This window comes from Grampus griseus, assembly GCF_964374135.1.
Source record: "Grampus griseus genome assembly, chromosome: 14".
Classification (NCBI taxonomy): Eukaryota; Metazoa; Chordata; class Mammalia; order Artiodactyla; family Delphinidae; genus Grampus; species Grampus griseus.
Window position 1 is genome coordinate 20,381,758 of NC_139008.1, and position 14,232 is coordinate 20,395,989.

At 40.3% G+C, this 14,232-nt stretch overlaps 1 protein-coding gene across 2 annotated transcripts in view; it reads left to right on the forward strand.

Moving 5' to 3' along the window:
• The window catches only part of COG7 (component of oligomeric golgi complex 7), an 85,235-nt gene that overhangs the window by 27,935 nt on the left and 43,068 nt on the right, over window positions 1–14,232 (forward strand). For both annotated transcript variants that reach the window (XM_082670532.1, XM_082670533.1), the window contains 3 exons: window positions 5,175–5,373; window positions 11,530–11,657; window positions 12,590–12,744. In XM_082670532.1, the coding sequence (XP_082526658.1) occupies window positions 5,175–5,373; window positions 11,530–11,657; window positions 12,590–12,744 (482 nt within the window). The remainder of the gene's footprint in view (window positions 1–5,174; window positions 5,374–11,529; window positions 11,658–12,589; window positions 12,745–14,232) is intronic.

Consider the following 14,232-nt stretch of genomic DNA (forward strand, 5'->3'; position numbering starts at 1 on the left):
GATTAAGTAATAACTCCCCACTTCGCCCTCTTCCATCCCCTAGTAACCTTAACCTTTACTGTGTCTATAAATTTTCCTATTCTAGATACCTCTTATAAGTAGGGCCATATGATATTTGTCCTTATGTGTTTGGCTGATTTCACTTAGCATAATGGTTTCAGGGATCATCCATGTTGTAGCATGTATCAGAATTTTCATTACTTTTTTATGGCTGAATAATCTGTTGTATGTATTTACTACATTTTGTCTATCCATTCATTTGTTGATAAACACTTGAATTGCTTCCACCTTTTGGCTATTGTGAGTAATGCTGCTCTGAAAGTGTACAAATATCTCTTTGGGTCCCTGTTTTCAGTTCTTTTGGGTGTATACCTACAAGTGGAATTGCTGGATCATATCATAATCGTATGTTTAACATTTTGAGAAACTGCCAGACTGTTTTCTATAGCAGCTGCACCATTTTACATTCCCATCAGCAATGCATATAAGAATTCCAGTTTCTCTACATCCTTGTCAGCACTTGTTAATTTCCATTTTTTTGATAAATAGCCATTCTAGTGTGTGTGAAATGGTATCTCATGGAGGTTTTGATTTGTATTTCCCTAATGACTAATGATGTTGAACATCTTTTCACATGCTCATCAGCCATTTGTATTATCGTCTTTGGAGAAATGTCTATTACAGTTTTTTGCCCATTTTTGAATTGTAGTGTTTGGTTTTATGTTGTTGAGTTGTAGGAGTTCTTTATATATTCTGGATATTAATCCCTTATCAGTTACATGATTTGCAAATATTTTCTCCCATTCCATTGGTTGTCTTTTCACTCTATTTGTAACGTGCTTTAAGAGATTTTTAATTTTGATATAGTCCAGTTTATCTGTTTTTTCTTTTATTGCCTATGCTTTTGGTATCATACTTAAGAAACTATAGTCATCTCTTGGTATCCTCAGGGAATTGATCCAGGAACCCACCCCCCTCCCCATACCAAGATCCATGGATGCTCAAGTCCCTTATATAAAATGGTGTAGTATTTGCATATAACCTATGCATGTACTCCTGTATACTTTAAATCATCTCTAGATTACTTATAATACCTAATACAATGTAAAGGCTATGTAAATAGTTGCTGGTATGCAGCAAATTCAAGTTTTGCCTTTTGGAACTTACTGGACGTTTGTTTTTTTTTCCTGAATATTTTTGATCTGAGGTTGGTTGAATCTGTGGATGCAGAACGTGTAGATATGGAGGGCCAACTGTTGCTAAATCCAAGGTCATGAGGATTTTGCCGTATGTTTTCTCCTAAGAATTTTATAGGTTACTCTTTTTTTAAAAAAAAATTAATTTAGGGCTTCCCTGGTGGCACAATGGTTGAGAGTCCACCTGCCGATGCAGGGGACACGGGTTCGTGCCCCAGTCCGGGAAGATCACACATGCCACGGAGCGGCTAGGCCCGTGAGCCATGGCCGCTGAGCCTGCGTGTCCGGAGCCTGTGCTCCACAACGGGAGAGGCCACAACAGTGAGAGGCCCGCGTACCGCAAAAAAATAATAATAATAATTAATTTATTTTTGGCTGCCTTGGGTCTTCATTGCTGCGCACAGTGAGCGGGGGCTACTTTTCGTTGCAGTGTGCGGGCTTCTCACCACGGTGGTTTCTCTTGTTGCAGAGCATGGGCTCTAGGCATGCGGGCTTCAGTAGTTGTGGCACATGGGCTTCAGTAGTTGTGGGTCGTGGGCTCTAGAGTGCAGGCCCAGTAGTTGTGGCGCTCGGGCTTAGTTGCTCCGTGGCATGTGGGATCTTCCCATACTGGGGCTCGAACCAGTGTCCCCTTCATTGGCAGGCGGATTCTTAACCACTGCGCCACCAGGGAAGCCCTATAGTTTACTCTTAACATTTAGGTCTGATTAATTTTGAGTTAATTTTTGTATATGGTATCAGGTAAGGATCCAACTTTTTTTTTTTTTTTTTGCACATAGTATCCAGTTTTCTGAGCACCATTTGTTGAAAAGAGTGTCCTTTTCCCATTGAATGATTTTGGCACTCATGTTGAAAATCATTTGACCATGTATGTGTGTTTCTGGGCTCTCTATTCCATTGGGCTATATGTCTATCCTTATGCAAGTACCACACTGTTCTGACTATTATAGCTTTATAGTAAGTTTCCTTTTTGCGATACGCGGGCCTCTCACTCTTGTGGCCTCTCCCATTGCGCAGCACAGGCTCTGGACGTGCAGGCTCAGTGGCCATGGCCATGGCCTAGCCGCTCTGCAGCATGTGGGATCTTCCTGGACCAGGGCACAAACCCGTGTCCCCTGCATTGGCAGGCGGACTCTCAACCACTGCGCCACCAGGGAAGCCCTGTAGTAAGTTTTGAAATTAGGAAGTGTGAGATAGCCAATGATCCTCTTTTTCAATATTGTTTTTGCTATTTGGGGTTCCCTCAAATTCCATATGAATTTTAGGATGGGTTTTCCTGTTTCTCCAGGAAACACCTTTGGGATTTTGATGGAGATTGCATTGAATATGTAGATGGCTTTGGGTAGTATTATCATGTTAACAATATTAAGTCTTCCAGTACATGAACATGGGAAGTCTTTCCATTTTTTGTATGTATTCTTTAATTTCTCTCAGCAGTGTTTTGTCATTTTCAGTGTACAAGTCGTTTAGTTCCTTCGTTACATTTATTTCTAAATACTTTATTCTTTTTGATGCTATTGTAAATGGAATAATTTTCTTAATTTCCTTTTCAGATTGTTAGAATAGAATTGCTAGTATAGAAATGCAAGTGATTTTAAAAAAATTATTTATTTGGTTGCACTGGGTCTTTTAGTTGTGGCAGGTGGGCTCCTTAGTTGTGGCTTGTGGGCTCCTTAGTTGTGGCATGCAAACTCTTAGTTGCAGCATGCATGTGGGATCTAGTTCCCTGACCAGGGGTCAAAGCCAGGCCCTCTGCATTGGGAGCGCAGAGTCTTAACCACTGTGTCACCAGGGAAGTCCTTGAATGTGAGTGATTTTTGTTTGTTGATTTTCCATCTTCCAACTTTGCTGAATTTGTTTATTACTGCTAACTTTTTTTTTCAATTTGTTAGGATTTTCTACATATAAGATTACATCATTTGTGAAAAGAGATAATGTTACTTTTTCCTTTCCAATATAGATGCCTTTTATTACTTTTTCTTGTCCAATTCTTCTGGCTAGAACTTCCAGTATTATGTTGAATAAAGTGGCAAAAGCAGGCACCCTTGTCTTGTTCCTGGTCTTAGGGGAAAAGCTTTCAGTGTTTCACCATTGAATATGATGTTAGCCATGGATTTTTCTGATATGGCCTTTATCATGTTGAGGAGGTTCCTTTCTATTCTTAGTTTATTGAGTGTTTTTTTTTTCCAATTATGAAAGGGTGTTGAATTTTGTCAGATGCTTTTTCTGCATTAATTGAGATTAATGAGCTTTTTCCCCCTTCATTCTGTTAATATAGTATATTACATTGACTAATTTGATATGTTGAACCATTCCTTCTGGAGATCAGTCTCAGTCATGGTGTATAATCCTTTTAATATGCTGCTAAATTCAGTTTACTAGTATTTTGTTGAGTATTTTTGTATGTGTATTTATAAGAGATATTGGTCTATAATTTTCTGTTCTTTTCTTTTAGTATTTGCCTGGCTTTGGTATCAGGTTAATGATGCCCTCATAGAATGAATTAGGAAGTGTTCTATATTAATTTGCTAGGGCTGCGATAACAAAGTACCATGTAATAGGTGGTTTAAAGAATAGAAATTCGTTCTGGAGGCTAGAAGCCCAAGGTCAAGGTGTTGGCCGGGTTGATTTCTTCTGAGGCTTCTTTCCTTGGCTTACAGATGGCAGTCTTTTCCCTGTGTCTTTCCTTTATGTGTGCCTGTGTCCTAATCTCCTCTTGTGTAAGGACACTGGTCAGATTGGATTAGGGCCCACCCAGATGACCTCATTTTATCTTAATTGCCTCTTTAAAGGCCTTCCATCCAAATATAGTCATATTCTGAGGTACTGGGGGATTTGGACTTCAATATATGAATTTTGGGGAGACACAATTCAGAATATAACATGCTCCCTCCTCTCCAATTTTTTGGGAAGAGTTTGAGAAGGATTGGTATTAATTCTTTTAATGTTTGGTAGAATTTACCAGTGAAGCCATCTGGTTCTCGTTTTTTTTTTATTGGGAGGTTTTTGATTACTGATTCAGTCTCCTTACTAGTTATAGGTCTATTCAGATTTTCTGAAGTCACTTTTCGTAAATAATATTTGTAGGAATTTTTTGTCCATTTCATCTAGGTTATCCAGTTTGTTAGCATACAACTGTTCATAGTATTCTCTTATAATCCCTTTTATTTCTATAAAATTGGTAGTAAATGTCCCCACCTTCATACCTGATCTTAATAATTTGAATCTAATCTCTTTTTTTTTTGGTCAGTCTAGGTAAAAGTTTTGCCATTTTGTTAATCTTTTAAAAGAACTAACTTCTGATTTTGTTGATTTTCTTTACTGATTTTCTGTTCTCTATTTCATTTACCTCTGCTCTAATCTTTATTATATCCTTTCTTCTACTAGCTTTGGGTTTAGTTTCTTCTTTTTCTAATTCCTAAATGTGTACAGTTAGGTTATTGATTTGAGATATTTCTGCTTTTTTAATGTGTGCATTTACAGCTATAAATTTTCCCCTTTGCACTGCTTTTGCTGTATCCATAAGTTTTGGTTTCCATTTTCCTTCATTTCAAGATATTTTCTAATAAAAATGTGAATTGATTGATTTTATAATTTCTAAACTTACACTTATTTTGGCCTTAGTGTTGCATAAGAACAGTCTTATATCTTGTTTCACATTTGACTAAGTGAATCTGTACTTAATACAGGGGTCCCTAACCCCAGGGTCCACGGCCTGTTAGAAACGGGGACACACAGCAGGTGAGCGGAGGGCGGGGCCAGCAATAGACAGAAAGTAGCCAATTGTCCTGGACAGGATGCAAGTCTTGCTAGTTTACTTGGCTTTCTGAGCATGTTCACATGGGTGCTGAGGAAAGCTTGGGGCTCTTGACTAGACCGCTTTCCGGCTTGGAAGGATTCCTTTGAGCAGTCCAGGAGTCTGCTTCTTTAGAAGGTCTGCTCCAGTGTGCTAACACAGATACCTCTCTTCCCCTGCAGGTTTTCAGGAACCCCTACGAGGTGGTGACTGTGCTGCTGATTCAGACCCTGGGGGCCCTGGTGCCCTCTCTGCCCATCTGCCTCAGCTCCAGTGTGGAGAGGGCAGGGCCCGAGCTGGAGCTCGTCAAGCTGCTGGACTTCTACGACGCCACCGCCCACTTCGCCAAGGGATTGGAGATGGCCCTGCTTCCCCATGCAGGTAAATAAACATCCTTCCTCCCAGCTCGCGGGCTTTTTTCTTTTTTTTCTTTTTTTTCTTTTTTTGCGGTACGCGGGCCTCTCACTGTTGTGGCCTATCCCGTTGCGGAGCACAGGCTCCGGACGCGCAGGCTCAGCAGCCATGACTCACGGGCCCAGCCGCTCCTCAGCATGTGGGATCTTCCCGGACCGGGGCACGAACCCGTGTCCCCTGCATCGGCAGGCGGACTCTCAACCACTGCGCCACCAGGGAAGCCCTCGCGGGCTTGCTTTTACTCGCTCTTTTTGAAGCTTCTGGGGCCTGGGTTTGTTTGCCTTTTCTGGTGACTGATTTTACAGAAATGCAAGGGATCAGTGTTTTCCTTCTCAACAGATATGAAAACCTTTTCCGTGAAAACATTGCCATTATGGAAATAATTGTTGCCTAGCTCCAGTGCTGCCTAGGTGCTTTTACACACTCTGGGGAAGTGATAGACACTTCTGCAGGGGCTTAGAATGCAAGAGGCGGGTAGACATTAGTGGCAACGAGTTGGCAGTGAGTTACACTTGGGAGGGTAGTGTCCTCTTCCTTTCAAGGCATCACAGAACCTTGGGTAAGTCAACCTTAAAAGTAAGTTTAAGAGAACAAATGGATTAGAGGAGCTTTTTAATAGGACAACAGCAAGTTTTTAAGGGCAGGGTTGCTGCATTAGGACTAAGGGTGGCTATAAGGAAACTGGGCTTTCCCTGGCTGCCATCTGAGAGCAAAGCACTCCTTCTTCCCATTTAGGCAAACAATGCCTGGTGTGTTGCATTTCCCCAGCTGTTTCCCATCTAGGTTAAAAGCATCATAAACTTTTCAGTCATACAGACTTCATCACAAATGCTACCATCAAATCAGGAAATCGCTTCAGGAAGGCCTGCTTCTGCCGTTTGGCTGCTGTGTGTCACTGACTTGGTTTATTTAATAGTTATTCTCTTTAATTACCCTTGTGTGTAATTACCTCGTACATTCCTGGGAGTGTGTTTATTGTTCGAGTTCCTGATGACTCATGGGTGTTTTTGGCACACTCACTGGTCAGGCCCTGGTTGTGGGAGAGGCATGGTGGATGTGGCTTTCAAGGGACCTGGATGCTGTGGTCCTAGTGGCTGAAAAGTATGTAGGCTGAGCGTCCTGTGGAGCAGAGTGAAATGAAGGCAGGGCAAGGAGCAGATTGCTTTTCTCCCACTGGTGATGGACATTATTGAAGAAGAGAGAACCACCCTCTGAAGAATCATGAAAATGCTTTGTTGGTCAGCCATGGAAGTTTAGATTTTTAATGATTCCTACTGAGGTTTTCAAAAAAGTATACTTTTTTTTTTTTTTTTTTTTTGCGGTACGCGGGCCTCTCACTGTTGTGGCCTCTCCCATTGCGGAGCACAGGCTCCGGACGCGCAGGGTCAGCGGCCATGGCTCACGGGCCCAGCCGCTCCGCGGCATGTGGGATCTTCCCAGACCGGGGCACGAACCCGTGTCCCCTGCATCGGCAGGCAGACGATTCTCAACCACTGCGCCACCAGGGAAGCCCTAAAAAGTATACGCATTTTTAAAATTAAAAATACTTTGGAAACACACAAAAATAAAAATAAAAGAGTAAAAATGATCCATAATCTCATGACTCAGAGAAGGCCATGGGAACATTTTATTTCCTCCCAGTAATTCAAATATAATTATACATTTTCATAAATAAATATAAAATATATGCATATATAAGTATATGCATATATAAATATATATGCACATACATATTTTTAAATATTAGCTTAAAAATTTTTATTTATTTAGTTTTGGCGGCTTTGGGTCTTCATTGCTACGCACGGGCTTTCTCTAGTTGTGGCTAGCAGGGGCTACCCTTCGTTGTGGTGTATGAGCTTCTCATTGCAGTGGCTTCTCTTGTTGCATAGCACGGGCTCTAGGCACGCGAGCTTCAGTAGTTGTGGCTCGTGGGCTCTAGAGCTCAGGTTCAGTAGTTGTGGAGCATGGACTTAGTTGTTCTGCGGCATGTGGGATCTTCCTGGACCAGGGATTGAACCTTTGTTCCCTACATTGGCTGGCAGATTCTTAACCACTGCACCACCAGGGAAGTCCCAAAATATTAGTTTATATGATCTTATATTCTCTTTTTTGCTCAAATTAATATAATGAGCATTTTTTATGTCATTCAGTATTTTCCTAAAACATGGTTTTTAATGACCACTTGATAACTATGGCTTACTTTAATTTTTAAATCTGCGGTTATAAATAAAACTATTATTAACAATCTTACATATTAATTTTGGAGTCCAGCTCTGATTATTCCTTGGGATAAGTTTGAGAATTACAATTGCTAATAAATGAAAAATTTAAAGATGTTTGTCACATTTTTCTCTTTAGAAAGTTTCTACCTGTTTTCACGTCCATCAGTAGTAAATGAGGCTGCTGATTCCCACATGCCCTCACCAGCACTAGGCTCTATCTTTTTTTTCCCTTGCCAGGTTCTTAGACAGTTAATGATATATTATTTTAATTTTCATGTCTTTGATTACTAGCCAGTTTGAAAATTATATTATAAAAAGTTATATTTTTTTCTTGAATTTCTTATTCTTTTGCTTCTTTTTCTGTTTGAGGGTTTAATCTATTTCTGGTTAATTTATAAGAGCAATTTATTTAAAGCAATATATTATTAAATATATTATAAAAAGCAGCAAAGTATTGTTATAAAAATTCATGATATAGCTATCTGTAACACAAAATGAAAGTCTCCTATAATCCAGCTTGCTGGAAATAACCACTGTTAAAAATTTGGTGTATATTCCCTAAATATCCTTATATAGTAAGGATTTTTTTTTCTTATCAAGTATGTTGCAGATATATTTTCTAACTTTCTGGTTTGCCTTTAACACTTTTCCATTTTAATAATTAATAATGTACATAGTATAATTCAAAATATGTAAAAGGTTATGCAATAGAAAGTCAAAAAGTTAAATAATTTGTTGACTTTATAGTTAATAAGCAATATGTATTCAGTATAGAAAAAACCCAGAAAATACAAGGAAGGAAAAAGATCGTGCTCAACCAACTGTCCAGAAACAGTATTTTGGATTATATACACATGCAAATTTTGTATATGAGTGTGTGGGTACTTAAATGTTTTTAATAGAATATTTTATTATCATTATCACCCCCCATTTTATATTGATTCAATATTGTCATCCAAAACACAAGTTTTCCCAGTTCCACAGAAGTCTTTATAGCTGTTTCCCTACCTCGCATTAAAATCCAGTCAGTGTACATGCATTGTCTTTGGTTGTCCTGTCTCTTTAATCTCTTTTAATCTAAAAGAGTCATCTCATCTTTTGTCTTTCATGACATTGACGTCTTTGAAGAATACAGGGTAGTTTTCCTGTAGAATGTTCCATATTCTGTAATTATCTAATTGTTTCCTTGTGATTACATTTAGATTAAACATTTTTAGTAAGAATACTACATTGGTGATGATGTGTACTTCCTGTGGCATCACATCAGGAGACACATAATGTCCAATTATTGGTGATGGGTTGGATTAATCACTTGGTAGTTGTACCTGCCAGATGACTCCATTGTAAAGTTACCTTTTCCTCTTTGTAATTCATAAGTATCTGTGGCGTGACATTTTGAGCCCATAGGAATATACTGTTACTTAAGAAATATTTACCTAATGACTTTAGCATCCATTGGTAATCCTTGTCTGAATAAACTTTTGCATTGCTGATTATAAAATGGTAATATTCTAATTCTCTCATTCCTTTTACATGTATTAGCTGGCATTCTTTTTTTTAAAAAATTTATTTATTCATTTATTTTTGGCTACGTTGGGTCTTCGTTCTGCTCATGGGCTTTTTCTAGTTGTGGTGAGCAGAGGCTACTCTTCGTTGTAGTGTGTGGGCTTCTCATTGCAGTGGCTTCTCTTGTTGTGGAGCATGGGCTCTAGGAGCACAGGCTTCAGTAGTTGTGGCACATGGACTCAGTAGTTGTGGCACACGGGCTTAGTTGCTCCACTGCATGTGGGATCTTCCCAGACCAGGGCTCGAACCTGTGTCCCCTACATTGGCAGGCAGATTCTTAACCACTGCGCTACCAGAGAAGTCCCTTGCCGGCATACTTTTGTGAAGAGGAGATTTTTCTTTCTCTTTGATACCACTATGAACTCATTGGATTCTTTTTTTATTCATTGTATTATGATCCATTATTTTCATTATTCATTTTGATGCTCGAATTATTTCAAATTTGGTCAGTGGTTGCCCCTTCAGGCTGGCTCCTGTATCATTTTGACACGTCCCTATCAGCCTTTGAGTGCTTTATTGTTTTTTGGCACACACTGTTCCAGGAACACTTTGTACTTTCTCTGCCTCAGACCGGGAATCAGCCATATTCTCGAGGAGCTTGGTTTCTTCTAATGGGAAATGGTATTTAGAAACCAAGATCTGGCACCAGGGATGCTTATTGTTGCTGGACTATTATTACTTCCTATGCCCTTTGTGGACAGAACTAGGAAATGCATAGTTTTTAAAATTACCAGTTTATACTGATACTTCCAAATCAAATGCAACACCAATAGATTTTTACCTCTTGCTGTTCTCAGTTGCATCTCTTTTCTCCTACAGTGAAAATTCTGGTTCTCATCAGCAGTGTGTGAGTGTGTGTGTGTGTGTGCATGTGGTGTGTGTGTGTGTTATATACACATACAGTTATTTTTCATGACCCTATTATGGATAGGTCAAAATGTATTTAGTTTATTTATTCAACTACAAATGGACTAGTTCTAGAGTGCTAGATGCTGAGGATGCTATGCTAAGCAAAACCAGACACAGTCCCTGCTCTCATACAATATATGTCCCAGTGGGAAATAACCAAATAATCACACTAATGAGTGTATAATTACAAAGTGAGATGAGTCCTTTGAAGAATAGCAAAATGGTTCTAGGAGAAAAGCAAAATGGTTTTAAGCAAATAAAGATGATTGAGACTAGCAGACTTGAGTTTAGTGAGTACTGAAGGAAGAATAGGCGTTAACCAGTTGAAGAGGGATAGGGAAGAACAAGGTCGTTTCAGACAGAAGTAGTAGCAGGTGGCCAGAGGGGAGCTTCTGAGGAGCTGAGGGAAGGCTAGAGGCTAGGGGAATTGTGAAGGAGGCTGAGTCTATAGAAGTAAACATAAAAGTAGCTGGCCTTTATTAAGTGCTTATACATGCTAGACACATACTATTTTGGTTTTTTTTGTTTTTTTTTTGCGGTACGCGGGCCTCTCACTGTTGTGGCCTCTCCCGTTGCGGAGCACAGGCTCCGGACGCCCAGGCTCAGCGGTCATGGCTCACGGGCCCAGCCGCTCCGTGGCATGTGGGATCTTCCCGGACCGGGGCACGAACCCATGTCCCCTGCATCGGCAGGCAGACTCTCAACCACTGCGCCACCAGGGAAGCCCGACACATACTATTTTATATAATCTCCAGTTAAGCCTTATAAAATTGATGCCATTATTAATTTCATTTTATAGTTGAGGAAACAGACACTGAAAAGTTAAGTCATATGCACAGAGTCACCTAACTAGGAAGCAGTAGAGCTTCAATAGAAGAGCCTTCACCCTTAACTACCACCCCCTTTCACCCCCTGAGGTCAAACGATGCAGAACTTTGTAGGCTATGGAAAAGCTTTTGGATTCCAACTGAAGAGATAATTCTTAGAAGTTGAATTGCTGTGCCATAGAATATGCACATTAAAATTTTTATGTAGTTGAATATAGGAATTTTGGGAATGCCTAGTGTATGGGCTCCAGATGGAAAATGTTCTTTCTGCAGAGCCTTTTCTCTGTAGCAATTCTTGAACTTGACCCTGAGGAGGGTTATCATTTGAAGAGGTTCTTGACTGTGATGGGTTGTAGGATTAAGGGGATTGGTCTTTAATAGTGCCTTAGGCACATAATGCACAAAGCTCAAGTGTATCAGAAGATTTGCTGACATGATTGCTTCAGCTTCCATGAATGGTAAAAGCAGATGAACAGAAAGTAGTCATCCCTAAGATGAAATAGGAAAAGTTCCAGTGGAGGTCCTTGCACCTGTTGTTTTTCAGCAATTGATTTCCAATTCTTTGTTCATTATTGCATTTAATTTCTGATTCCCTGAAGATGAGCAAACCCTGGTGAAAGTCGTGGAGCTGGTGGATGCTGTGTATGGTCCGTACAGACCCTACCAGCTGAAGTACGGTGACATGGAAGAGAAGAACCTCCTCCTCCAGATCAGCGCGGTGCCTCTGGTAATGGCATAATACCGGCAGTGGCCATTCGGGAATCATTCTATTTGCCAGACTCCTAGGGTTGGGGGTGGGTGGGATGTGTCAGAGAAGGTGTGAGGTGGCATTAGGAATGCAAAGAGTGGGAACTGGTATGCAAACACTGGGCTCTCAGTGCTTCCTGGGCTCTTGTAATCCAAATGTAAAATGAGACCACAGATATGCTACCAGTTTTTTATTTAAAATCCTCTAGCAAAACTTAGAGGCTTAAATCTTCTTGAGAGTAAGTTGATTATCCCCCTGATTCAGTCATTATCACACAGTCTTTTGTTTAAGGCAGCATATGCAAATGGACACAGGAGCTGAGTATTCGTGGACAGTACTCTAGGGCCAGGTTCACCAGGTGGGCACCAGAGGGGAATTTCCATTGTAAATGTTAAGGTTGCCTAGCATGATGTGAGTTGACATTTAAGAATAGATCATACAGTAGTTAAAACCTGCCGCCTCCCGCTGCTTTTCCGTTTTCTAAGGACGTACCTAGAAAGTCTGTTCCGCTCAGTTATGTTCTTGCCTCTGAAGGAAGCATTTTCCTTTCACTGCATTCTTTTGGAGCGTGTGGTATGGAGAATTCAAATCCTAGCTTGAGAGCCAGAGGGAGAGATGCCATCTTAAATGACAGAAAAAGAGGAAAGAGGTGAAAAATGTAAAGATGAATATAAGGATTTGATCATGCTTTTTAGCCAGGAGTTTATTTCTGTGATCTCACTGACCACTTAGACTGTTCTTCCCTAGGTCGGGCTCTTAAAGAGCTGTCACAGTTTGGGACTGCATTTCTGTTGCACCTATTAAGTGATTTACCATGAATGAGGAGGTTTGGAGCTCTCCCCATCTTCATGTTGTCTATTCGTTTGTTCTTCAGTCTGAGGCAGCTTTTTTTATCTCTGTTTGCTGACCAGGAGCGTGGGGAAGTCATTGACTGTGTGCAGGAGCTGAGCCACTCTGTGAACAAGCTCTCTGGCCTTGCTTCTGCAGCCATTGACAGATGCATCACATTTACGAACGGCCTGGGGACCTGCGGCCTGCTGACAGCCCTGAAATCCCTCTTTGCCAAGTAAGGCTGGGGGGAGTGGGATCAGGGCCAGCCTGATTGGAGAATGATGTCTCTCCCAATTAAAAATGTGTGTGTCCTGTATTCCTGCCATGAACCCGGGAGAGGCACTTGCACCTGAGCCCAAGGGGGTGTTCTTAAGGATGTTAAGAACACTGTGGCACGTTTGTAATGGTGGAGCATCTGAAGCAACGTGAATGTCATCCATTTGGAAATGGCCAAATAAGATACGGTATATTCATATGAGGGGAGTTCCCTATGTGGCAGTTAAGGTGTTAATTAGATCTACACATAACAACATGGATAGATCTCAAAACATACTGCTGAGTGAATAAAAGGTTGCAGAATACTATATAGAGTCTCATACAGTGTGTGAAAAGGATATACAAAAAATAGAGTATATTTTCTGTAGCAGGGTTCGGCAAATTTTTTCTGCCAAGGGCCAGATGGTATGTATTTTAGGCTTTGAGGGCCTTACAGCCAACAGAGACTTTTGTAGTGCACTGCCCTAGTAGTAGAAAAGCAGCCAGAGACAACACATACATGAGTGGATCTGTTCCACTAAAACTTTATTTACAGAAAACCAGGAGTGCCAATTCCTGTTCTAGATCTTTTTTTGTCACTTTAAAATGCATTATATATTCCTATAGCACAGGGGTCAGCAAACTCTAGCTCATGAGCCAAGTCTGTTTTTGTACAAGTTTTTGTAAAAGCTATATTGGAACGCCACCATGCCCATTCACTTAACTATGGCCTGTAAATCCTCACTGTAAAGTTAGAGTTGAGTAGTCAGGACAGAGACCTTGTGACTCTCAAAACCTAAAATACCTGGACCTTAACAGAAAAAGTTTGCTGAGCCCTGATGTGGAAGGTTAGGCAACAAACTCAAAACACTGGTTGTCTTTGGGGAGATGGGGAGGGACTAAGGTGGTGGTCATAGGGGATTTAGCTTTATTTGTTATTTTCTGATTTTTTAAAAAATTAAAAATATAAATTAATTTATATTTAAAATGTAATTAAAAATATAAAATAAAAAATATATAAAATCATGCTAAGTGAAAGAAGCCAGTTACAAAAGACCACACGTTATATGATTCCATCTATATGAAATGTCCAGAACAGGCAAATCTGTAGAGACAGAAAATAGATGAATGGCTGCCTAGGGCTGGAGAGAGGGGAGTATTTGGAGGAGATGAGGGATGACTGCTAAAAGTTATGGGGTTTCTTTTCGGGATGATGAAAATTGTTCCTAAGTTGATTGTGGTGATGGTTGCACAACTGGTTTTTGTGACTACCCTAAAAACCTTTGAATTGTGTGGTATGTGAATTAAATCGCAATAGAGCTGTTGAAAGAAAGAAAGAAGGGGAAACCAAAGTTAAGTTTACTTAGAAAAAAGAAAAAGAAATCAATATAAGGCTGGATTCTCTGACCTGTGTAATTGAGATGTAAGGGCCCTCAGGAGGTTAGATGCTTTAGTCTCTAGCTTATAG